The 26,883-nt window shown below is 43.3% G+C and overlaps 1 protein-coding gene and 1 long non-coding RNA gene across 3 annotated transcripts in view; one reads left to right on the plus strand and one right to left on the minus strand.

Annotated features, from left to right (window-relative positions):
• Nucleotides 1-535: 535 nt before the first annotated feature.
• Nucleotides 536-3,929, minus strand: NFKBIA (NFKB inhibitor alpha). 2 transcript variants are annotated; one of them, XM_037834831.1, is made up of 6 exons: nt 3,584-3,929; nt 2,840-2,948; nt 2,296-2,506; nt 1,922-2,010; nt 1,538-1,720; nt 536-1,098 (listed from the first exon to the last, which is right to left on the minus strand). In XM_037834831.1, the coding sequence occupies exons 1-6, from the start codon at nt 3,808-3,810 to the stop codon at nt 1,051-1,053; spliced, it is 867 nt and encodes a 288-aa protein (XP_037690759.1). In that variant the 5' UTR covers nt 3,811-3,929; the 3' UTR covers nt 536-1,050. The 2 variants fall into 2 exon arrangements, with proteins under 2 accessions (XP_037690759.1, XP_037690757.1); XM_037834829.1 differs by having other exon boundaries at nt 1,538-1,798; nt 3,584-3,927.
• The window catches only part of LOC119532423, a 73,584-nt gene continuing 49,935 nt past the window's right edge, over nt 3,235-26,883 (plus strand). Inside the window, exons 1-2 of the long non-coding RNA XR_005216533.1 lie at nt 3,235-3,843; nt 10,483-10,527. This is a non-coding gene — a long non-coding RNA (uncharacterized LOC119532423). The remainder of the gene's footprint in view (nt 3,844-10,482; nt 10,528-26,883) is intronic.

The raw sequence follows: 26,883 nt of genomic DNA on the forward strand, positions 1-26,883 counted from the left end.
AAATCTCTTTTATACTCCAGCCAGCAACAAAAACAGGTGAATTTAGAGGTAGAATGCACTTAAAAGAGGATTACTAGCCTGAAAACAAGTCCCGTGTTCTCAGGAACTTCCAGTATTATAGTTGAGATCTCTATAATGTGCGAATTCAGCATAGTCATCTTTGCCAAAATAATTTCCTAAACTGGAAGAAAGGGGCCTGGAACAGCTTAACCCAAAGGGATGAAAGCGAGTGACAGTGGAGACCCTTCCAACCACAGTCAGGCAGTTTGCTGACATCCCCAAGCCTGAGTGTGGTATTTCCTATCGCCCTTGCAGCAGCCTCCCACACACTGGGCCCAGGGGCTGCCTACAAAGCTTTGCTGTGAGGCTGGTGTGTACAGCGTGAGAAGCTACTCTCCGAAAGGGTTTTGTGGCTGCAAAGAATGTTCCCACACGACTCTCCACCTCCATCTCCACCTCCACCTAAAGATCAAGCAACTCTCAGAATTCACATCCTTCGTGAACTACAGCAACCAGAAGAAAAGTAGCAGGATAATTGTTTGTAAAAATCTGTTTAATAAATATACACCTTAAAAGTACCAAAATATTTAACAACAAAATACATTATATACATCATTTACAGGAGGGTAACACAAACCTTGACAGCTAGCACCTCAAGGTTTTAACCCCACACTGCCGAAAGGTTAACAACACACCTGGCTGTTACATGTCACAGGATACAACTGGATTCAGCCACTAAATCCATGGTGGTTCAGTCAAAAGCACAATAAATAAAATGTGGTCCTTTTATCCAATTTTAGATAGCCCTCTCCAAAAAAAAAAAACTCGACAAAGTGAAAATTAAAGAGGCTTTCTTTGGATTTCAATGATCTTTCTTGTCCCACTCACAGAATTCACAAAAATAAAGGCAAAACCTTTTGGGCCAGGCAGTGGGCAGTGTGGTTTTATGTACATCCTTTGAATTTTTTTTTCTTTTTTTTTTTTTTTAGAAAAATAAAACTCTCCTTTTATACAAATATACAAGAGCGTGTTCTTTCAGATATGTTCCATTTATAATGCCAGCCGCTGGCCTCCAAGCACACAGTCATCATAGGGCAGCTAAAAATGAGAAGAAAAAAAAGCATGTTAAACTTCCAGACCTTTATCAAGGATGTTGAAAAGACAGTCAGTGTTGCTATTAGAAATAACTTAAGTCTTCTTGGACTCCATTCTCAATAACCCAAATACTGGTTACCTTACAGGCTGAGGAAGTTTTTCTATAATGCTCCTCTCCTTTATTATTTTTTTAAATGCAATTTTATTGAGATACATTCACATAACATACAATCCTTCAAATCCTCTCCTTTAAAAAAGGGTACGCTACATACAAAAAGACATGCTTCTGGGGTAGTGGTTATGCACACTAAAGTTTGAGAACTTTTATTATGTTGAGACTCTGATAAAGAGCAGCTCTTGGAGCATGGGGGGTAGGTGGTGAAAAACACCACTTTCATCATTTTTTTTTTGCGAGTGTTGAAGGAGTTCAATCAAGACTCACCTCGTCCTCTGTGAACTCTGACTCCGTGTCATAGCTGTCCTCATCCTCACTCTCTGGCAGCAGCTGAAGGTTTTCCAGGGTCAGCTGGCCCAGCTCCTGCTGTATCCGGATGCTTGGGCGGCCCCAGGTGAGCTGGTAGGGGGAGTAGCCTTGGTACGTAACTCGGTTGACGTCAGCCCCACACTTCAACAAGAGGGACACCAAGTCAGGATTCTGCAGATCCACTGCAAGATGGAGGGCAGTCCGGCCATTACAGGGCTCCTGAGACCAAAAATAATTTGAGATGCTTACTGCTGAATTTGGAATTTCTGCTTGCAATCAGTCATAGTCAGGAAGGGGACTCTAAAGCCGGACCCACTCCATCTGGAAGCATGAAGCACTCACCTGAGCATTGACATCAGCACCCAAAGACACCAAAAGCTCCACGATGCCCAGGTAGCCATGGATAGAGGCTAAGTGCAGACACGTGTGACCTAGAAGGACAAAAGGAGAAAAGTGTAACTATTTGTTTCAAGCCTCACACCTCAAACAGATCCTTTCACCTATTCTTTTAAGGGATACATAGCCATGTCTTCTAAATTTGAAGAACTACAATTTGGGCTCTGAATGAACTTTATAAAGGCATCAAATAGTGCCTATTTTCTCAACCTTTCTCACATTGGGAGTTTAGGATCTCACCAGGACCCCTTAGGTTGTTGGCCCCCCTTCCCCCTCCTCCATGTCCCCTGACCTCTGGCGGGGCCAGCAGGCTAACATACCATTGTAGTTGGTGGCCTGCAGGATGGAGTGGAGGTGCTGAGCCTGGCAGCTCTGCGTCAGGACTCCCACACTGGCCAGGCAGCCCTGCTCACAGGCAAGGTGTAGGGGCGTATTTCCTCGAAAGTCCCGGAGCTCAGGATCACAGCCAGCATGCAGAAGAGCCTCAGCAATTTCCGGCTGGTTAGTGATCACAGCCAAATGGAGTGGAGTCTACAAATGGAAAAAGGAATAGAAAGAATAAGCCACGGGCCAAGCCTGCAATCTGGGTCTCCTTGAACCCCAGGCACCTCCCAGCCAGGCCAAGGGGTGAGGCAAATTCCCATTGATTGGGTGATTTATCCCCCCCCCCCCACTCCCGCTGGGGCCTCTGGTATTTCCTTACTCTGCTGGATATTTGCTAATTTCAATGTAAAAGGCCAGAGCATACAAAGACTAGTGACTTTTGGTTTAGCAACGATTTGGTGGCAACTGAATCAGGGCCAATTTGTTAATCCAGCTCCATCACAGGGTCAGAAAGGGCACAGGGCTAGGCGAGCAGCGCACCTGCTGCAGGTTGTTCTGGAAGTTGAGGAAGGCCAGGTCCCCCTTCACCTGGCGGATCACTTCCACGGTCAGTGCCTTCTCTTCATGAATGATGGCCAAGTGCAGGAACCTGAGGGGAAGAGAGGGGAAAAAACCCCAGGGGTGGTGAGTGCACTGTGTGGGGCCCAGGGAGGTGCGGCCTGCGGGGGATTGCGCAAGGCCGGGGTTTCTGGAGGCCGAGGCCGCGGTGTTTTCCGCGAGGTTATTATGAGCTGAGTGTTCCTGGCAGGCGCCCAGGGACTTTCCGGGCTGCCCCCCCTTCCTCCTCCTCCTCGGCGGGCGCCGGCCAGACCGCCCCGCCCTCGCGCCGGCCCGGAACGCCCTGTACTTCCCCTCGGGGCTGCGAGGTGCCCGCCAGCGGGGCAGAAACTCCTGCTTCTCCCCCCACCCTTATGCAACCCCGGACCTCGCGTCCCTAGGCCGCCGCCCCGCCCCCGGCCGAGAGGACCGAGCCGTAGGGGGTTGGGGGGGGCGTGTGTGGAAACGCCGGTGAAAGGCGGTGGAGCTGCACCCGGGCCCTCGGAGCCTGAAGCCCAGCCCTCCCTCCCCCCACGCGCAGACGTGCAGCTCTGAACGTTATCGGAGTCCGTGCAGAATCCCAGGGTTCGCTGCTGTGCCCTTGCCCTGCTGCACCGCGGCCTCGGCGGCTCCCGCTGCAGGCCCGGCGCCCCCGCAACCCCCGCACTGCGGCCCCGCAACACTTACGAGTCTCCGTCCTCCGTGAGCTGCTGCTTCCAAGGCTCGGCGCCGCGCGGCGCCTCCTGAGGCTCAAGACGGATCTCCCGCAGCTCCTTCACCATCTGCTCATACTCCTCGTCCTTCATGGAGTCCAGGCCGCTGTCGTGGCGGTCGTCCAGCAGCCGCTCCTTCTTCATCCCGTCCCGGGGACCCTCCATGGCCCACTCCGGGGCGTGCTCGGCGGGCTGAAACATGGCGCGGTAAAAGCTCCAGGCGCTGCTCCCCAGGTGCGCTCGGCCGCGGGCGGCGCGCTTCCTCGCAGTGTCGCTGGCGGGCAGGACGGCGGACTAGCACTGTTGTGGCTCGGCGGCGCCGCCCCGGCGCCCTATAAGCGCTGGCAGGGGATTTCTCCGGGGCGGGGTTAGGCGCGGGGAATTTCCAAGCCAGTCAGACCAGAAATGAGAACTGGCCTCGTTCTCTGCTAGGGGGAAAAAGAAGCCTAAACCCTGTGTTGGGGTTCAACAGAGAAACTCCCTGCGATGAGCCACTGGGGTCATATACAGGGAACTTTTTGATGAGCGCTGAGTGGCTGGAAAGTCCTTCTGACAAGGCCCCCCTCCCCCCAGGTACTTCCCTGCAGTGTGCACTCAGTAATTCTGTCCTCTGCAAAAATCCTTCTTTCCCTGGGGTTTCCCTTGATTGATTGGATTTAGGGTCGTCTGGCTGCTGCGATCCCTAGGACGCAGACCCACTGGGCGGTTCCTCACCGGGGTTTGCCAACCTCCAGGTCCTTTCCGTTTCTTGATCTTTTGAAAACGCAAGAGTGGAAATGATGGCTGGGTGTAGGGATTCGGTTCCCCAAAGTTCAGTCTGCGGGGAAGGACAGTTCGGTGATTAGAAGGTGGTAGGCCCCTCCTGTGTTCCTGCCAATACCAGGAACGACACGTTGTCCTTCTTTGCAGGGCTTGAGCATTTAACTCTTCCTCCCCTCTCAGGTAAAAGTTGCGAAAACTTTGGCGTTAAAAGCCTAAATACTTGGAAAACCTTCAAATCTTTTCCTCGGGACTGTTAATCCTATTGGCTGGGGGAGGGGCAAGCACTCTCATCCCTGTTTGTGGAAAAGTGCTATATATGATAATTCTTTTCGAGTAAAGCAAGGTGTTAATCTTTGCAGTAGAGGTTATAGATACCTTGCAACAAGAAATAACTATTGAGGTCGCACTCTTTCATTTACATTGTGTCGCTGCAAGGAAAGGGCCCTGAACCTACCTCTGGGTGCCCAGATGGGCAATTTCCCAGGAGCATTAGAAGAATGCTGAAGAATGAGTTGAACAGCATCTTACCCAAGATTGGATCATAAGGACGAGTAAGAATGTAGCTGCTAGGCAACCTGTGTGACGCTCAAGGCAGCCCTAACACGGCCGACGTCTTGCCCCTGCTGGCTCCTACTTACTGCTCTTGACCTGGGGGATGGCAGCAGTTGGACCTACCCATACAGTGTGGGTAGCCATGCGGGAGAGAAGAGGGTTTGGGCTCACCATCTTCTGGTTGCATCTGCAAATATAGAACTTATCCTCTGTGCCCCACCCCCACCTCCAAGCCAGCAAGCCATAAATTGAATTCATCTAATTCTGGAATTGACCTGGCAAACGAAAGCAATTTAGGTCAGAGGTCTTCAGAATTAGCCCCAGGAGGCTTATACAGTTCTGCAGAGCTTTCTGGTGATTACTGCAATCAGCTTTACCTTGACTGGCCATACAATGACTAACCTTCCCCTCTTCACATCTCCCTCCCCACCCCCAACATCTGAATGTAGGGAATCTGGGTCAGTGGGGTTGAGAGAAGAAATCTGAGAGGAAAAAAGTAAAACCAAGAAATAAAGCCTTCAGGGTAGCAATTGTATCAACATGAAAACTGTTAGGACAGACTGCATCCTCTCTGCAGGCATTTGATATGCAAATATACAATTCTTGAGGCAAGATGGGAGAGAGACTGAAAATAGGACATCTGAATTCCTGGCTCTGTCTAATTAGCTGCATATTATTTGGGTCGATCAGTTAACTTTTTGGTAGTATACGTGCTTTTAAAAGAATAAGATCGGTTTAATGCGATTTAGGGCCTTTGGCAGCTTGAAAACTATAGTATGTGGTTGCAAATGCATGTCTAACCCTGCTTTGTAAGGGAGACCATCGCTGTTGGCATATCACAGCATAAATTTTTGGAAGGACTCCAACGCTTTATGTATCACATTGTTAATCCTAAAAAGAAACTGAAATAAAGAGAAATTTACCCAGGCACCCCATGGTAGTTTATCTAATTTCTATCCATTTAGCCAAGGTGTCATACTACTAACAATTTTGAAAACACATTGTGAAAATGAGACTGAATACACTATAATTTGGAAGATACTTGAGTATTTTCTACTCCAATTGTTAGGTAAAAACAGAGGGTAGGTGTTCCCCTAGCTGGGGATATTCACTATTTAAAAACAAAACAAAACAGAGCTGTAGAAATGTCAAACACTAAATGCCTCATTTACAAAGTATATCTTTGAAGAGGATTTTTAGCTGCAGGTTTAAAAATGATTATTAAAAAGAGAATCATAGGTCCCCCCACAGAAGCTCTGAAGAATCAGCAAGATCTGGTGGAAAACAGTTTAAAGTCTGCAAAAACAGTGTGAGCACCAAATCAAGAAAAAGACAACTTTAAAGCATAGGATATCCTGGTGTCCTGGCTCCTACCCTCCCAACCCTCTCCAGCTTGGCCCTGAGCGCGCCCACCTTCCCAGGGCGTGGCTGCCTAGTCCCAGTTCCAGAGGAGCAGAGTAACCCTTGTGTACATACTGGGAGCATATAAGTCTGGCACAGTCAGTTTGATGGTGTCCTGAGAGACTCACTGTCCCAGAACTTGTCCTGAGTGAAGAAGGTGGCACATGGAGCACTCCCACAGAATGCTGTGGGTAATAACCAGTAAAGCCATGGGCTTGGGGCAAGGGATTGCTGGCTGTAGGGCCAGCAGTGCTGTGCCTGGGACTCTGAGGAGGCTCTTTCCTAGAGAAGAGGGGACATTTGTATCTGTGTAAATGGGGGAATTCCTAGGGCCACATGCCCATGGGTTGAAAGGACCAGGGAGGTTCCTATGCCTTGGCTTGGAGCTGTTCTCTAAATTCTTTGTATAAATAAGCCCTGAAGGAGAAAGCAATCACACAGGCCAATCTACAAAGATTGGGAAAGGTGCTTTCTTTTTTCTTTTCTGTTTTTTTTCTTTAGTTCCTGGCATTCAAGGAAAGTTCTATCATAACACTAGCTGGATACAGGCTTAAGGAGCAGATGCCTCAGAGTCTAAATTCCAGCAATAACACCTTGAAATATTAAAATGTCCAGGTTTCAACAAAAGGTTACAAAACAAACAAAGAAACAGGAAGTGATAGCTCAGGCAAAGGAGAAAATTAAAGCTTTAGAAACCATCCATGAGGATGACCAGACCTGGGACATACCAGACAAACATTTTTCTTAAATGGTCTTAGTTAGTTATGCTCAGAAAGCTAAAGGAAAACATGAACAAAGAACTAAAGAAAATCGGGAAAGTGATAGATGAACACAAAGAAAATATCAATAGAGAGATAGAAATTATGAAAAGGAACACAAAGAGCAGAAGACCATATAGTAACAGAAATTAAAAATTTCCTGGAGGGGTTCAACAGCAGATTGGAGGTGGTAGAAGAAAGAATCAGAAACGTGAAGACAATTGAAATCATTCTTTCTGAGGAGGAGAACAAAGAAAGAATGAAGAAAAGTGAAAAAGCCTAAGGAACCCGTGGAACACCATTAAGTGAACCAATATATTCATCATGGGAGTTCCAGCAGAAGAAGGAAAGAAAGGGGCAGAGAGAATATTCAAGTAAATAATGGCTTAAAACTTAACAAATTTAACAAAAGACATGAACATACACATCCAAGACACTCAACAAACTCCAAACAAGTTAAACCCCAATAGACCCATACTGCATTATGTTATAATCCAACTGTCAGCTGCCAAAGATAAAGAGCGAATTCTGAAAGCTGAAGGAGAGAAGCAACTTGTCACATACAAGGAAGCCTCGTTAAGATTACATACTGATTTCTCATCAGAAACCATTGAGGCAAGAAGGCAGTGGGATGACATGTTTTAAAGGACTGAAAGCAAGTAATTGCTGACAAAGAATTCTATATCCGACAGACTGTCCTTCAAAAAGGGAGGGGTTAAGACATTTCCAGATAAACAAAAGCTGGGGGAGTTTGTCGCCACTAGATCAGCTCCACAAGAGATGCTAAAGTGAGTTCTACAAGTTGAAAGAAAAGACAACGGGCAAAAGCCACATGACGAAATTAAGATCTCCAATAAGGGTAATGACATGGGTAAATGTAAATGCCAGTACTATTGTATTTTTGGTTTGTAATTTCACTTTTTTTTTTCTGCAGTATCTAAAAGGCAAATGCATTAAATGGAATGAGGAATCAGTGATTTGGGGCACATAATGTATAAAATTTAATTTGTGACAAGAACTACAAAAAGGTAGTGGAACAGAGAGGTATAGAAACATAATTGGTGTATAATATTGAAGTTAAGTTGGTATGAAAGCAAATGAGATTGTTCTGGATTTAGGATGTTAAATTTAAGCCCCATGGTAACTACAAAGAAAATACTGGAGAATAAACAAGCTCGTAGAGTACAAGTTTCCAGGGACAGAGGGTAGGGGAAATGGGGAGTTAATGTAAGATGGGTATAGGGTTTCTGCTTGGGGATATGGGAATGTTTTAGTAATGGATGGTGGTGAGGGTAGCACAGTGTAGGGAATGTGATTAATCCCACTGAATGGTACGCTTGGGAGTGATTGAGATGGAAAAGTTTATGTCGTCTAGATGTTCCCACAATGATAATAATAAAAAAAGCAAACAACTAAAGAGACAATGACAATTAAAGGCAATGCATGATCCTGCACAGGATCTAACAAGGGAGGAGAGGATGCTCAAAAAGGACATTATTGGGACATATTTTAAAAAAATGGAATATAGGTGGTAACCTTTATATCAGTGTTAAATTTCTTGAACTTGATAACTGCACTTAAGGTGGATACATAAGTGAATACCCTTGTTCTTAGGAAATGCCCAGGGCAGTATTAAGGATTCAAGGTGCATGATGTATACAGCCTATTCTTGAGTGTTCAGAAAATGGATTGATAAGTAGATAGATAGAATGATGGATAGATAACTAAAATTATAGTGATAAATGTGGTTAAATATTAAAATCGGTGGATCTGGGTATCTGGTGGGGGGGTAGGGTTATGTTGGAGTTCTCTGTATGGGGTTTGTATTATTTTTCCAACTGTTCTGTAAGTTTGAAAGTATTTCAAAATAAGAAGTTAAAAACATAATTATGCATATGTGAAAACTATCTCAGGACTAAGTCTTCTAGGATCAATTTCTTTGCACTTCCTTTTGTGGTTTTATATTCCTGACGGCCTTCCTGGCCTGGTGTTCTTTATTTCTGACCTAGTGATAAGAGTTAGGCCCAGGAATTCCCTGATTTGTCACAGCCCTTTTTAAAATTTGGGGAGGTACTGGGCTTTGATGATCTGTCCCTACAATGGGGGTTCCCAAGGAGTTACCTTTTGTTTTCCTACATCCCTGAGAGACAGTTTTGAATAATGTGATCCAACAGGTTTTTTCCCCTTGACATATAACTCTATACGGTTTAAATAAACAAATATTACAATGTAGGTAAAAACGAACACCCCTGGAAATCAGAAAACATGAGCAGATGGGCCAGAAGGAGACAGCAAAGCTATCTGTTTTTCATTTTAGGAAAACCTTGATAGACTCTTAGGCATGTAGAATTCTTCCCACTTCATTGTCAAAATTTTAGTCAATCTTGATCATTTTAAAGATGTTAAAATCTTTAATAATTAATTTTCAATGTAATTTGACTTTTTTTCTTTGTAATGCAGAAGACCAAAGAATTAATATGTTACACAAAGTTGCTTTGTGTTTTAGTCCAGGTTGAATAGTAGAGAACATCAGGGTGGCCAGTATGCTCCTTGGCTTCACTGTGGGCAGGAACACTCCTGTGGGAAAAGAAGCGCCACCAGCCCCTCGTCCTGGGTTGGCAATGCACAGTGCACACTGAACTTACTGCCCAAAGTGCCCAGTGGCCCAGCAGCTTGGAGATGTTCTGTATTCAGTCAAATGGTCCAATATTCTTGGCTCTTCTTAATATCACGGACAGGGTGGCCTATGCCAATTGCCCTAGCCAATTAAAACCTAAATTGTTTTGGCCCTAGCACACTGAATTCCTGAATCAGACTATCTGTTGCTCAGTACAACCAGGAGCCTGAAGGATAAGCGAGGCAGGCGCACTCCTGATGGACAGCCCTGCTGTGGAATACTGAACTGATAATCTGGTTCCAGCTTCAGGCTCAGACTTCTTTTCTCCCACCCTGTTAGCAAGCTCCTACATCCCCCCTCAGAACCTAGAGTCCCCAAGCTATGGATCTTTCCTTCTCAGAAAAACAGCTGTCAGAACTTTCATTCACAGTGAATTGATGATAAGAGTGCCAAAAGCTTAATAATATATTTTCTTTGCTAAAGGTTCTGCAGTTTAATGGGGAGCAAAGCATTTAGGGTCTCAAACTCAAATACCTACCTGAAGAGGCCAGGCAGCTTTCATAGATGACTGAAGCAAGCCATGTAAGTCTAACAACTTAGACCAGAGAGTGCACATCCCTCCTATTCAGTTCAGATGATTTTTTGACATGCGGGCTTCAAGCTCAGTACTGATTCTCCATTGTTAAAGAAAAAAAACCAGAAAAATGACTTTGATGTGAAATTTTCCAATTTTTAAAAACATCATGAAGACCAAACAAAATATATTTTTTGCATCTTTTTCAGGTATAACCCACTGGCCCTGAGTTGATAACCTCTCTTTCAGACAAGGTATGATGTTTTGGTGGTGCTTTGGGGGAGGGTATCCACCTTCAGCTGCAAAGTGGGTCTCTGCTACTCTGTGTAAGGGAAGGCTGGGGTTGGAGAGTATCAGTCCAGGAAGTACAGGTCTGCCCCTGCCAGGCAGGGCTGGATTTAGAGGCTGTAAGCCCGGAAAAGAGAGAAAGATAGTCATTCCTCCCCAAAAGCAATTTTTAAAAACACTAAACTGTACTAAAAAAAAAAAAAAAGGAAAAAAAGGGTAAGAAGTCCAACAAGTTCTGATTTTTCTCAGGAAGACTACTAAGATTTTTTTTTTTTCTTTAAAATCTAATTCTTTCAATAAACATCTTTGAGGTGCTCTTGCTTCGCTGGTGCCCTAACCACAGGTCCAGTCAGCCCATTGGGTAACTTGCTGCAGGGGAAGGAGGAGGCCTGCACGTGTCACCCTTGGCCAAAATTCCTGGCTCTCCCTTTTCACTGTTTGTTGGCAGTAACCAGGTAATAGTTATAGGTGTGTAGGATTGTTCATGTTCTGTTTTGTTCAGGGAGGAGTAGTTGGATCAGGAAGGTGGTGGAAGCTTAACAGCACCTTGCCTTCCCTGCATGGTAGTATATTTGGTATTTTGTGTTGAGTGTAAATTCATCCTGAGTTTAGTCAGGATGCAAGAAGATTCAACACTGAGGCAAGTTCACACAAAATCCTGGTACTCGGCGTATATGGGACCTAAATGATATGAGTCCCTGTTTGTGGGCACCTAATTGGGTGAGAGGCTCATGATAACTTTTAGCATCAAGGGCTAGGTCCGTCATCAGAAACTATATAGAGGAAGTGAAAACTTTTTTTCCCACTCTGGTCTAAGGTCTTGGGAATGTTTTAAGACAAAGGTAAACAGAATCAAAGCTACTAAAAATGTGCTTCAGGTTATACATAGAGAAAAGACAGGTATCTTGATTCTTATGCAGCTATTTCTTATAATCACTAAGGTGATTTTCTTTCCAAACTCCTGTTTAGAGGCTCTAGTCTCTGGAGTAGAGTCCAGATCACTTGGATAACTGTTAGAGATTTAGATATATCTCTGAACTCATCTCCAAAGCTATTAGTAGGAAAAGATACCTATAAAAATATTGGCTCTGAAAGTTATGCTGATTTTTAAATAATAAAAGCAAATGAGAGACAGAGTAAGAAGAATCACAAACAGAAGCAACGAATAGAGAGAAAGGGGGAAATGGACCTGGAACATTTTTTCTTTCTTAATCAGGTATCAGCTGTCAGCATCCAGTCCCATGACTGTGACATATTCCTTCTGGATAAGTCCTGTAGTGGCTCAGGAATACTCATCATTTCCAATATTCTAGAGCTGTTTATAGGCCAAAGTTTAGGGATCATTTTACCAAGAACACTGAGGTTTTCAGAAAGTGGGTTAGATTGATGCATCACCAAATCTTTAAATGCTAATATTTGAAAATTGGGTCAAGTTAAAGAGTATGAGACACAATATAGATAACCCTTGTTAGGTTCTAATGAATTGGAATAGCTAGCAGTAAATACCTGAAACTATCAAACTACAACCCAGAACCCATGAATCCTAAAGACGACTGTGTAAAAATATAGCTTATGAGGGGTGACAATGTGATTGGGAAAGCCATATGGACCACACTCCCCTTTGTCCAGTGTATGAATGGATGAGTAGAAAAATGGGGGCAAAAAAAAAAAAAAAAAAAGGCACCCAGTGTTTTTACTTTAATTGTTCTTTTTCAGTTTAATTTTTATTCTTAGCATTTTTGTGTGTGTGGTAATGAAAATGTTCAAAAATTAATTTTGGAGATGAATGCACAACTATATAATGGTATTGTGAACAACTGAATGTACACTTTGTATGACTGCATGGAATTCAATAAAAATGAATTTAAAAAATAAAAAAGTATGAGAGGGAATAGGGGTACTCTACTGACTGGAACTCAAGAGGCTAGGGGGAATCTGGTTGGGGTTGACAGCAAGGGTATAGGTATTGGTAAATAAATCTATATGAATGGGATAATGAAGAAAGAGCAGAGAAGCACGCACAGAACCTGGTCACAATGGTGGTTCTGCTGCCTGGAATGTCCCAGATCTACCTTTCTGTCAGAACATCAGGTACGCATCAAGCTGGATTTTTGGATTGGGAGGTAGAAGGAAGGGTGGGGATTCACAGAAGAAAGAGAGGAGGCTAAACATGGAGTAGGAGCACAGGGTGAGCAGAGTTAGGTAGAAGTAAATTTTTCCTTCACAAATGGCAGAACAATCCAAACACCAAGACGGGAATACAGTATGGATAGTACTGTCTTCAGTGACATCTTCTGGCCATCTGTGGAATAACTTTTCTCTGAGTAATCACATTTTGAAGAAGGTTAAGGATGTGTCACTGAGATTGGACATTCAGCTGTGACTACAGTGCATCATTTACCACAATCCCAAGGGAAATTCCCTACCTCCCCCTCCCCCCCAGATTATCTGGGAGCATCCTTATCCTGCAGTCTCTGTAGCCCGTCTGTTCCGTTCATCCTGCTTTTGAAATGACTTCCAGCCCATCCCCTTTCCATTTCCACTGTCCCCATATTAGTGCATGCCCTATTTTTACCATACTCTTGACTTGTTATTTATGCATTACACTTGCTAGGGGCAGCACTGTGTTCAACACTGGATATAATTTATCTTCACAAGCACTCTGTTCAGTGGGTGTCATTATCTCAGTGTTTTAGTTTGCCATAGCTACCAAAATACAGTATACCAGAACTGGGTTGGCTTTTACAATGGGAATTATTAAATTACAAGCTTACAGTTCTGAGGCCATGAAAATGTCCAAATAAAGGCATCAACAGGTGTGCCCTCCCTGCCCCAACACCGGCCATGAGTGATCCTGGACTCCTCTGTCACATGGGAAGGCACATGGCCACATCTGCTGGTCTCTCCCTTCTCTCCCGGGTTTCGTTGCCTTCAGCTTCTGACTGCTCCATCTGTGGCTTTCTCTCTCAGCTTCTGTGGCTAAAGGACTCCAGTAAGAGGATTAAGACCCATGCTGCATGAGGTGGGTCACATCTTGACTTAAGATCCTACTCACCAAAAGATCCTACTTACAATGGGTCCACACCCACAGGAATGGATTCATGTTAAGAACATATTTTTCTGAGGTCCATAAAAGCCTCCAAACCATCACACTAATTTTTAAGGGAAATTGAGGCTTAGAAATGTTAAGTAATTCACTCAGAAGGTCATAGCTAAGAAACTGCAAAGCCAGCATTCAAACCCATCATCTCATGCTGCCCTTCCCATTGCCCTCCATACTCTACAATGTTGCTTGACTGTTCCTGCTTTTTAAATTTTCAAAGGTATTGGCATAAATTATATATTGTATTCTCTACAGTTTAAAAAATAGTTTTTAAATGGAAACAATACTTGTACCTGGTTAAAAAATAAAAGTCAAGCAGTATAAAAGGGTTACAGTTGTACAATTAAATCTCTTTCCAATGCTGTTTCTAACACACATTTTCCTCATGTTTCCTTTAACAGAGCTTCTGGGGGTGAACTCCTGTGGCCTGCAGGAAAAGTCTGAATTCCTCAGCCAGCATTTAAAGCCCGCCAAAGTCAGACCCTACCCAGTTTAGCCCCTCCTATTCCCGTTTTGTTTCCTAGTTAGACACAGGAAGGGTGTTGGGGTGGAATGGGGACTGCTGGGGATGGGGGTGGGGGAGGAGAACATTAATTGCTTCTGTGTCTTCCTTGCCCAGTCCATTATTTAAGGCATGCATATCCTCCTTTCTTCCTGCCTGTCATAAGAGTCTTTGACTTTTCTCTATCAACACTTTAATCCAGTTAGCTTTCTTTTTCTCCATCTGGAAATTATCTCAAGAGGTCATTTGGTCCAGCTTCTCCCTTCCAGTGATGTAAAGTGCCATAATTCCCATGTTACAAATGAAGGAGGAACTTTGGAATGAAGGCTACTAGGAGGATGGGGGAGGGGTGGGGGCAAACCAAAGCCACCATAAAACTCAGCCCATCCTGTCCTAGAGGAATGGGGATTGGAGCATTAGTGGGAGATTGAAGAGACTATAAATAGATGGGATAGTCACCCCCTCTTTTTTTGTTCCCCATTCTGATGCCTGAGAGTAACTTCTGGAGAGGGACCTAGGGTAAGGAGGAACTCTTTTTCCTCAAAACCTTTAGTTAAGGAGATAGATGAGATCCTGGAGGCTTACTTCAGCTCCCCAGGAGCAAGAGATCAAAGAGGAAATTCAGGCAGAAGCTCTAGTTTAGAAGAATAAATGAGCATTTGCCTGCAATATCTCCTGTGTTGAAAATCCTTTGTGGATATAGAATGGTGAGAAGGCAGCTGAATGGGAATCAGTCTGGTTGATTGAGAGGTCACCTGGTGGGGCAATGCATAATAAGACTTCCCACCAGTCGACTTCAGGGGAACAGGTATGCAAGGCTGAAGGCCCATGGACAGCTGACTGGTTGGCCCAGGTGGAGATGTGGCTGCTAAGGGCCCAGCAGCTGCCCTTCCAGGGTGCACTGACGGCTTTCAGAAGCAGGGGCATTTCTGACACAAAATATCATATATTAAGACATACCTAAAGAGCTTGATCTGGTTTAACAAAAGTATACGTAAATTAATCTATTCAATATTTAAAATGAAAGCCCATTGGTGTACCATGAATGATGGATGGTTTATAGTCTGACTCAGGCAACCTCTAGAACAATCCGTTTCCCAGATGAGTTTCCCTTGAAGAGGAAATCCTGGGGAGGAGATTAGATTGTCCAGGGCAGGCTTCACATCTCAGACTCTGATCACAGAGAATTCATTCAAATACTTTAATATATGAAAGCTCACTAACTTGTTTTATAAAAATAGCTCAGGGTGGCTATTAGATATATTACGTTAGGGCATCACTGCAACTTTCCACTGTTAGAAGGGTTCCTCTCTCACTTCAAGTCTTATTCTCACTTCAGGTCAGACCAGCCCTGGGTGATTCATATTGGCAATAGCAGGATTGAAAAGTAAGAAGTCTATGTGAGGGTTGCTGTCTGTAGAGTAGTGTTCATTGGAGGCTAAAAATAGGTGGGGGGTTCCTGGGGTAGCTTCCTTCCTGGCCACAGGCATCATAAAAAGAAAACTCACAGGGGAAATCTGTCTTTGAGTCCTGCCCACAAGAGAGGACAAAAGCCCCCGCCTCTGTTGCCCTCTTTGCCCCACAGGAGGTGACAGTGTGACAGTGGATTTGATGCTTTCAAAATGTCACCACTCCCACGGAAAGCCTCTCACTCCTCTCCACCCCAGACCTCTGATGAGTGGCTTTTCTTTTGGGTAAATTCACTTTCTTAGTTTCTGCTCCAAGATCATGGGATATCTCTCATGATATCTCTCCCTGACTGTCTGTAGTGATGTTTAGTTAAAGGACAGATTAAGATAAAGGAAATGTGAACTATTGACATAGGAGGGCTAATATGAGAAAAGAAATCTATAAAGAGAAAGGTCTTATATATAAAGAAATAACAAATATTGATTCATCAAACATTTATTAAGCACTTAGTTTGTGTCAGGCACTGCGCTGGGGCCTGGAGGTACAAAGGAAATGAAACATGGTTCCTGCTCTCAAGGAGCATATACGCTGGTGGGGAGATAATTGGGTAAACTAGTGATTCTAGTAAGGAGTGATAAGGCCTATGGTTGAGGCAAGCACAAATTGCTCTGGGAGCATGACATAGGGCAGCTAAATCAGGCTGTGAGGGTTGGTTAAGGATAGCTTTTAAAGGACAAGTGGGAGTTAATTAAAACAGAGAAGGGGAAGAAGGATATGCCATGCAGAGGGTCTACCCTGTGGCTGAACATGAAGGTGTGAAATGAATAGTTCCACATGGCTTGGCATGTGGTAGAGGGAGATGAGTGAGGGTGGTAGGTAGGGAAGAGATGGCGTACGGACACATGATAAACAGAGAAACTTGGATGTCACCCTGAAAACCATGGAGAGCCACTAAGGGATTTTAAATGGTGGCTGTGATCAGGTTTGTTTTAGAAGACAATGTGAGGAGTAGACTGGAGTGGGCCGAGCATGTGGTTGATTAAAGGTTGTGGCTAGAAAGTTATGAAGGGAGGATGGCTAAAAAGAGATCCAAGAACAAGGCTCTGCAGGTCTTGGTGACTGATTGGATGAGGGTGAAGGAGAGTAAAGGTTGGGGAGTCTAGTTGCTCTCTGTTCCTGGCTTGGGCAACCCAATGGGTTGGGAAAATAGGAGAAAGAGCAGGTAGGGGGTTGTTCCGGTTTGCTGATGCTGCTGGAATGCAAAATACCAGAAATGGATTAGCTTTTATAAAGGGGGTTTATTTGGTTACAAAGTTATAGTCTTAAGGCCATAAAATGTCCAAGGTAATGCATCAACAAAGGATACCTTCACTGGAGAAAGGCCATTGGCATCTGGAAAACCTCTGTTAGCTGGGAAGGCACATGGCTGGCGTCTGCTTGCTCTCAGGTTGTGTTTCAAAATGGTGTTCTCCAAAGCATTGCTCTTGGGGTGTTTTGTCCTCTCTTAGCTGGAGCTGCTCTTCAGAATGTCCCTCTCAGTTGCTCTGAGGTCCTTCTGTCTGAATTCCTTTTTATGACTCCAGTGATCCAATTAACACCCACCCTGAATGGGCAGGGTAACACCTCTGCGGTCGCAGTTGACTCGTTTGGGGGGGGGAGGTGGCGGCCGGTTGCCAAATCCTAGGCTCTCAGGATTGCTTGGAGGGTACCGGCGGCGGGGGCTCTTTCCCGGAGGCGAGGGCGAGGCGGGGGACTGGGCCCGGTCCCCGGCGTAGGCGTGCAAAGTATGGAGGGCGGCGAGAAAGGAACAGGCGGGACACGGTTCTTTTAGGGTGAAGAAGCCAAGAGAGTTTATTAGGGGAGAGTACAAGCTTATATCGGGCGTTTAGAGGGCGGGGTAGCTGTAGAGGTTAAAGGCTTGGATTGGTTCTGAGAGGGCGCGGAAGTTGATTGAAAAGGGGCGAGAGTTGCTCCGGTAACGGTGTCTGGCAACAATGTATGCGCACTGGTGGTGATGGGAGTTGCACTGGCAACGGGGAGTGTCCGGGCAAGATAAGGGGGTGGGGAAAAGGCGGTTCCCTCCGGCAAGCCTCCTCTAACAGTGGTATTTTGGGTGAGGAAATGGGGCCTGCCTCCGGCCTCACTTTCCCAGGCCCGGGGGGCTGCGGAGGGCGCTGTCGCCCGTGCCCACCACCCTCCCCAGGGGCTGATCAGGTCCCCCAGCCCAGGCCCGCCAAGTTGAAGCACGTAATCAGTGTCCCGCACACCTCCATGGAAATTATCCAATCAAGTGTTTCGGTCACAGTTGATTGAGTCACATCTCCATGGAAACATTCAAAGGATTCCAATCTAATCAACACTAATACATCTGCCCCCACAAGATTGCATCAAAGAACGTGGCTTTTTCTGGGGCACATAATATATACAAACCGGTACTTGAGGGGAAGATAATGTGTTCTATCTTGGTTATGTTAATTTGAGGTGGCTGGGGATATTTGATGGGCAGTTTGAGGTAGAGAGTTTTAAGAGCATAAAATATTTGGAAGTCATCAGCTTATTTGAGAAATACTAAAGCTGGGGTAAGGGCAAAGCCAACCAGGAATTGTGTTCAAGGATCAGGCCTGGGGAACATAGCATTTAAAGGGTGAGCTGAGGCTGAGAAACCAGCAAAGGAAACTGAGAAAGAACATCAAAAAAGATGGGGGGAAAATCAGAAGAGAGAGCTGTCCCAGAAGCTGAAAGAGGTGAAAGATTCAAGAATATGTGCCTTACAAAAATGTCATGTGGTGTTCTAGTTTGCTAATGCTTCTGGAATGCAAAATACCAGAGATGGATTGGCTTTTATAAAAGGGAGTTTATTTGGTTGTTCAGTTACAGTCTTAAGGCCATAAAGGGTCCAAGGTAAGGCATCAACAATCTAGTACCTTCACTGGAGGATGGCCAATGGTGTCTGTAATACGTCTGTTAGCTGGGAAGGCATGTGGCCAGTGTCTGCTCCAAGTTCTGGTTTCTCCCAGGATGTTCCTCTCTAGGCTTCAGCTTCTCTCCAAAGTGTCACTCTCAGTTGCTCTTCGGGCATTTGTCATCTCTTAGCTTCTCTGGAGCAAAAGTCTGCTTTCAAAGGCCATCTCCAAAATGTCTCTGTAAACTGCAGTTCCTCTGTCAGCTCCTGTGGGTTCTTCAAAGTGTCCCTCTTGGCTGTAGCTCCTCTTCAAAGTGTCACTTTCAGCTGCATTGAGTTCCTTCTGTTTGTCAATTCATTGACATGGCTCCACTGATCAAGGCCTACCCTAAATGGGTGGGGCCATACCTCCATGGAAATATCTCATCAGAGTTATTACCTACAGTTGGGTGGTGCACATTTCCATAGAAACAACCTAATCCAAACGTTCCAACTTAATCCCCACTAATATGTCTGCCCCACAAGATTACATCAAAGAATATGGCTTTTTCTGGGGGATATAATACATTCAAACCAGCACATGTGGAAAGATTGTGTGTCTGTATGAAATTGCACAGATATAGTAAACCTCACTAATTCAGGCTAACTTGAGGAGAAAAAGGCCAAGATGAAAGAAAAATTTTAAGACATGATGTTTAATTACTTTCAAATACACAATTACAAGGCTAACTAAAGGGTTCCTTCAGGGTTGTGATTGAAAGATTAACCATTAGCACTTTAGAAGTACATACTATAACGAAAATTTAGCACCCCTTTCATTTTATAAGTGAACTGACTAAACTTAATGAGGTTAAGTGATAGGTCCAAAGTAACACAATTATTTAAATCAGGACTAGAATCCAGATGTGTAGATATTTAGCCTACTGCTCTTGTCTCCATGTAAGTGGTTGGTTTTCAAACTTCAGTTTGCATTAGAATCCTGTGGAGGGCTTGTTAAACCACAGATTGCTGGGCCTTACTTATCTTGAGATTTTTATTCAGTAAATCTGGGATTGGGCCTAGGAATGCATTTCTTACACTTTCCTAGGTTCCCTATTGCTTCTGGCCCAGGCTCACAGTTCTTGAGACCCATCACTGTTCTACATGTTGCTTTATCTCTAATACCTAAGATAATTACAGATTCTAGAAAGCAGTTGGGTCTCCAAGATTGCTTAACTGTTCTCTCAGAAACCCTCTTTATAATATTAATTTGTTTAGAAAGAATTTTCTTCAAGAGAATCAGTGTCCTTGTAGAAAGTAAGCATATGGATCTGAACTTTATTCATTCAAAAATATCTTGAACACTTACACTTTTCTAGATACTGTTCTAGGCATTGGGGATATAGTAAAAATCTCTGCCCTCAGGGAGCTTACCATGTGCAGGAGACACAAATATGCAAAATAAATAAGTAAAATGTGTATGCTGGTGATTAGTGCTAAGGAGGAAAAAAAATAAAGCAGAAATGTCAGGACAGAAGGGCATGTTGAAATTTTGGATAGCATGGCTTGGGAAGGTGAGAAGGCAACGTTGAAATAAAGACCTGAAGGCAGCGAGGAGTGAGCTGCGTGGATATCTAGGGGAAGACCGGTCCATGCGGTGTTCGGTGAGTGCAAAGGCCCTGAGGTGGAGCAGTGTCTGCTTCAGGAACAGCAGGGAATCAGTGTGGGTGACGTAGACTGTGTTAGGGGAAGAATAATAGGACTGTCAAGTCAGAGGAAATAGACAGCCATATCAGTGCTGTGATCTTAGGGACTGATTTTTTACATTTAATGAATCCTCCATAAAATGGTACCTCATTTCTCTTGTATTTAAATATACTGTTTACCTTGAGGGAACATTAGCTAACAGTCTTGAGTGGGACCGGGGGGGGGGGGGGGGGGGGGGGGGGGGGCGGCTCCTGAGGCTGTAGATCTCCTAGAACTGAAGGGTCATAGAAGTTCCCTCCACCAAGTGGCTGATGAGTTTGCTCAGCAGCTTGTTTTCTCAAAATGATTATGCACAAACTAGTCAGACAGCTATGGAAGGAAATATATATGTTTCTTTGGCCACCTTTTATTTGTGTATGTGCACTATCCCATTCCCTTACTGTCGGCCACCTGCCTCACCTCTCAACCCTCCACTCCCAGCCCCGTCCCTTCACCATATTCCGAGAGAATTGTTCTGCCAAAGTCTGTCACATTTTTTCTTTATTACAAATTACATTGTTTGCAGCTCTGGGAAAAATGGACCCCACCCATATGAGTTGTGCGTTATGGCTCAGACCTTCAGTTTCTCAGCCCATATTCCTTTTATGGTCAAGCCGTTTGGGTCCTGGCCCACAGCACAGCCACCTGTAATGGGTAAAAAGACTCATTAACACATTAAAGGACAGACACTAGGACACTTGTTTTTCTGGAAGATTATGGTCTTATGCTTTCATATAAACTATGACTGTGCCAGTTTGGATGTATTATGTCCCCCCAGATGCCATTATCTTTAATGCAATTTTGTGGGGGCAGATGTATTAGTGTTGATTAGGTTGGGATCTTTGATTGAGTGTTTCCATGGAGATGTGGCTCAATCAACTGGGTGAGAGCTTTGTAAATTCTATGGAGGTGTTGCCCCACCCATTCAGGGTGGGTCTTAATTGGATCACTGGAGTACTTTATTTTTTTAAATTCAATTTTATTGAGATATATTCACATACCATGCCATCATACAAAGCATACATTCAATTGTTCACAGAACCATTATGTAGTTGTGCGTCACCAAAATTAATTTTTGAACATTTTCATTACCACACACACAAAAATAATAAGAATAAAAATGAAAATGAAAAAGAACAATTAAAGTAAAAAAGAACATTGGGTGCCTTTTTTTTTGCCCCCATTTTTCTACTCATTCATCCATACACTGGACAAAGGGCAATGTGGTCCAGTCAGCTTTCCTAATCACACTGTCACCCCTTATAAGCTACATTTTTATACAATCTTCTTCAAAGATTCAAGGGTTTTGGGTGTAATTGGATTACTGGAGTACTTTAAAAAGAGTCACATAGCCCAGGTGTCAGAACAACTGAGAGACACATTTTGAAGACAGCCATTGCAAGCTGGCACTGACATTTTGAAGAGCAGCTGCAGCTAAGAGAGGACAAAACACCCCAAAAGCAACACTGGAGGATGCCATTTTGGAAACACAATCAGGGAGCAAACAGACACCAGCCATGTGCCTTCCCAGCTAACAGAGGTTTTCCAGATGCCAATGGCCTTTCTCCAGTGAAGCATTAGCAAATGGGAACAATGACCTGGAATAGTACTACATCTATGGCACAGTGAAGTGCTTGACTGTTGTCTGTAGACTCTTGGGCTAGGTCCTGCACAAAAACTTAGGATGAAAAAGTGCAGTCACTGGACTCGAAGTTATGGTCTAAAATAAAAATATTCTATGCCTCTTAGAATATAGGGATATTCATGGGAATTAGTGTTTTCACATTGGTACATGAGAAATATTTTCTAGCAGAATAAAACAGAATTGGAAGCTTCTCTAGCATTTGGTTTAAGCCTTCAGAGGCCATGTTTGTTTCCCTGAACAGAATATAGGTGTATTTTACTTTTTAAAAAACTTTTTATTTTGAAATACTGTTGAACTTAAAGGGCAGTTATAAAAATAGTATAAACCCCATACAGAAAACTCCAACATATCCATACCCACCCAAATATAGATTCAATTTTAATATTTTACCACATTTGCCGTATCATTCTAGCTATTTATCCATCTATCTAAATGTCTATTAATCGATCCATTTTCTGAACACTTGACTGTAAATATCATGCTCCTTGAACTCTTAATACTGCCATGTACAGTTCCTAAGAACAAGGATGTTCACTTATGTAACCACCTTAAGTGCAGTTATCAAATTCAAGAAATTTAACATTGATATAAACTTATAACATATATTGCAATTTTTCATATGTCATAATAATGTCCCTTTGAATCTTTTCTCCTCCCTTGTTAGATCCAGTCCATGCATTACCTTTAATTGCCATTGTCTTTTTAGTTGCTCTTTCTTTATTTTTTATTTTTTTAACTGTGGGAACATCTACACAACAAAAACTTCCCCATCTCAACCACTCCCAAGCATACCATTCAGTAGGATTAATCACATTCACAATATTGCGTTACCTTCATCATCTTCCATTACTAAAACTTTCCCTTCTCTCCAAACAGAAACTCTATATCCATTATGCATTAACCCCCCATTTTCCCTGCCTCTGTCCCTGGAAACCTGTATTCTATGAGCTTGTATATTCTCCAATATTTTCTTTGTAGTTACCATGAGATTTAAATTTAACATCTTAAATCTGGAACAATTTCATTTGCTTTCATACCAACTTAATTTCAATAGTAGACACAAATTATATTTCTATACCTCTCTGTCCCTCTACCTTTATGTAGTTCCTGTCACAAATTAAATGTCTTTACATTATGTGTCTCAAACCACTGATTTCTCATTCCATTTTATGTATTTGCCTTTTAGATCCAGCAGAAAGTAAAAAGTGGAGTTACAAACCAAAAATACAATAGTACTGGCATTTACATTCACATTACCCTCATTGGAGATTTTAATTTCTTTATGCAGCTTTGATCAATGCCTGTTGTCCTTTCCTTTCAACCTGCAGAACTCACTTTAGCAGCTCTTACGGAGCTGATCTACTGATGATGAACTCCCCCAGCTTTTGTTTATTTGGAAAAGTCTTAAGTTCTCCCTCATTTTTTTTAAAATTCAGTTTTATTGAAATACATTCACATACCATACAATCATCCATGGTATACAATCAACTGTTCACAGCACGACCATACAGCTATGCGTTCATCACCACAATCCACCTCCGAACATCTTCCTTACACCAGAAAGAATCGGAATAAGAAGAAAAAATAAAAGTAAAAAAAGAACACCCAAACCATCCCCCCACCCCACCCTATTATCACTTAGTTTTTATCCCCATTTTTCTACCCATCCATCCATACACTAGACAAAGGGAGTGTGATCCACAAGGTCTTCACAATCACACTGTCACCCCTTGTAATCTACATTATTATATAATCATCTTCAGGAGTCCAGACTGCTGGGTTGGAGTTTGGTAGTTTCAGGTATTTACTTCTAGCTATTCCAATACATTAAAACTTAAGAGGTGTTATCTATATAGTGCATAAGAATGTCCACTAGAGTGACCTCTCGACTCCATTTGAAATCTCTCAGCCACTGAAACTATTTCGTCTCATTTTGCATCCCACTTTTGGTCAAGAAGATATTCTCAATCCCACGATGCTGGGTCCAGATTCATCCTCAGGAGTCATATCCTGCGTTGCCAGGGAGATTTACACCCCTGGGAGTTGGGTCCCACGTAGGGGTGAGGGCAGTGAGTTTACCTGCCGAGGTGGCTCAGAGAGAGAGAGGGCCACATCTGAGCAACAAAGAGGTACTCAGGGGGAGAGTCTTAGGTACAATTATATGCAAGTTTAGCTTCTCCTTTGCAGTAATGAGCTTCATAAGGGCAAGTCCCACGATTGAGGGCTCGGTACATCAAACTGCCAGTTCCAATGTTTGTGACAACATCAACACCAGTCCAGGTGAGGAAGTCCAATACTTCTGCACCTTCCCCCAGCTCCTCGGGGTGACTTCTCCCTCATTTTTGAAAGACAGTTTTGCTGGATATGGAATTCTTTGTTGGCAATTTTTTGCTTTCAGCTCTTTAAAGATGTCATCCCATTGCCTTCTTGCATCCATGGTTTCTGACCACAAATTTGAATTTAATCTTATTGAGATTCCCTTGTGTGAGACAAGTTGCTTCTCTATTGCAGCTTTCAGAATTCTCTTAACCTTTGGCATTTGAGAGTAGACCCAGTAGCACTGGTCTACTGGGGTTTTCCTGTTTGGAGTTTGTTGCAGATCTTGGATGAGTATAATCAAGTCATTCATTAAGTTTGGTTAAGTTTTCAGCCATTATTTCTTTTAATATTCTCTCTGCCCCTTTCTTACCTTCTCCTTCTGGAACTCCCACAGTGCATATATTGATACACTTGATAGTGTCCCATAGTCTCCACAGGCTCTGTTCAATTTTCTTAATTTTTTCTTCTTTCTGCTTCTCAAATTGAATAATTTCTATTGTGTTATCTTTAAGTTCTCTGATTTTTTTCTTTTGCCAGCTCTCGTCTGCTATTGAACCTTTCTAGGGAACTTTTAATTTCTGTTACTGTGGTCTTCAGCTCTGTTTAGTTCCTTTTCATAACTTCTATCTCTCCATTAATATTTCTTTGTGTTCTTCTATCATTTTCCTGATTTCCTTTACTTCTTTGTTCATGTTTTCCTTTAGTTCTCTGAGCATACTTAGGACCATTTCTGAAAAGTGTTTGTCTGGTATGTCTGAGGTCTGGTTGTCCTTGATGGTTTCTAGTGCTTTAATTTTCTCCTTTGCCTGGGCCATCACTTCCTGTTTCTTTGTATGTTTTGTAATCTTTTATTGAAACCTGGACATTTTAATATTTTATGATGTTATCACTGGTATTTAGACTCTAAGGCATCTGTTTCCTTAAGCATGGATCCAGCTAACTTTATGATAGAGCTTTCCTTGAATGCCAGGAGCTAATGGGGAGGGGGAAGAAGAAGAGAAAAAAGAAAACATCTTTCCTAATCCTTGCAGATTGACCTGTGTGAGTGCTTTCTCCATCAGGGCTTATCTATACAAAGAGTTTAGAGAATAGCTGGGCATTTTGATATTTTATAGTATTGCTGGAATTTAGAGCCTGAAGCATCTGTTCCTTAAGCTTGTATCCAGCTAATGTTAGAATAGAACTTTCCTTGAGTGCCAGGAGTTAACAACAACAACAACAAGATAAGAAAAAAGAAAAAAAGAATAGGAAGGAAAAAAAGAAAATGCCTTTCTTAATTCTTGCAAATTGACCTGTGTGAGTACTCTCTTTCAGAGCTTATCCATACAATGAGTTTGGAGAATAGCTCCAGGTCAAAAGGTAGGGGCCTCCTTGATCCTTTCTGAACATGCCTCTTGTTTTGGGCATATACATGTGGCTCTGGGAATTCACCCCTTTACAGGGATAAGAATGGCTCCTCTTTCCTAGAAAACAGTTTCCTCATGGTCTCAGGCACTGCATTGTATGTCATACAACCAGCAATCCCTTGCCCAGGCAGCACAATCCAACTGCTCTCCCACAGTGTTCTGAAGGAAAGCTTGGTGAGCTGCCTTCTACATGCAGGGCAAGTTCTGGGGTGGCGAGTCCCTTCGGCCACCACCAGACAGACTGGGCCAGCATACGTACTCCCAATATGTGCACCAGGATGACAGTGCTTCCTCTGGAACTTGGGCCAGGGATCTACACTGAGATCATGGGCTGTTGCTGTGCCGAGCTGGTAATGGGAGGGGGAAGAGCTAGCCTGGGTGCCATGAGATTCTACTGCTTCTAAGTAGCTTTTTTCTTGATTTGGTGCTTGCTCTGTTACTGCAGTCCTGTATCTATTTTCTGGAGCTTTGAGAAAGATATTTCTGCCAGTTCTTGCATTTGTCTGAAGCTTCTGTGGGGGGATGGAGCCCTGAAGCATCTCACTCTGTCATCTTGATCAGGGCAGGGCCCAGAATATAGTTTTAAAGGTATATTGGCAAATTATCTGTAGGTGAAAATAATAAAATATTGGATTTAAAAACTATGAGTTTTCATTGATAACTTTTTTCCCCCAGACTAGAATTGACTCTTAGTGGTCCACATGGAATTAGAGGGTGACTTTCTTTAGGTGTGATTCCTTACCTCTTTGGGTGGGCCCTTCTGTCCCACCTTGAAAAATATACCATGTGTGGCTTTCTTCCATGACTATAAGGCAACTGGTCCTGTATCCAGGGTATAGGAAATAACAGGGTTAGGGCCTTTTTTTGTTGATCTCTAGAATCTTAGACTCCTGGGATTGGAAGTGACCTTTGAAGTCATTTACTTCAACTACTCCTTTTATGTTTAAAGAATCTCTTCAACATCCTTGCAACTTTGGTCAAACATCTCTAGTGTTTGCATTTAGGAATAAAATTAGGGGAAAAGAGTGATCCTAATTCTATTTATTCAGGAAGGCCTTTGTGCAGGAGGTAAGTTTTAGTGTGACTAAACCATTCAATTCAAATGTAATTCAGTTCAATTAAAAGAGAGGAAAAGGAAACTTGGCTAATGTCTTTTTTATCTTGCCAAAAGAAACAATATTGTGGATGGATAATCAAGAATATGTCTTTGGAAAACAGCTAAATGGTAAGCACCCTATGTTCATATTTCCCATCCTAATGAAAAACAATCCTAAATGCTAGACCACAATAGCAAAACACTTAGTGCCCCA

This window comes from Choloepus didactylus, chromosome 4 (assembly GCF_015220235.1).
Source record: "Choloepus didactylus isolate mChoDid1 chromosome 4, mChoDid1.pri, whole genome shotgun sequence".
NCBI lineage: Eukaryota > Metazoa > Chordata > Mammalia > Pilosa > Megalonychidae > Choloepus > Choloepus didactylus.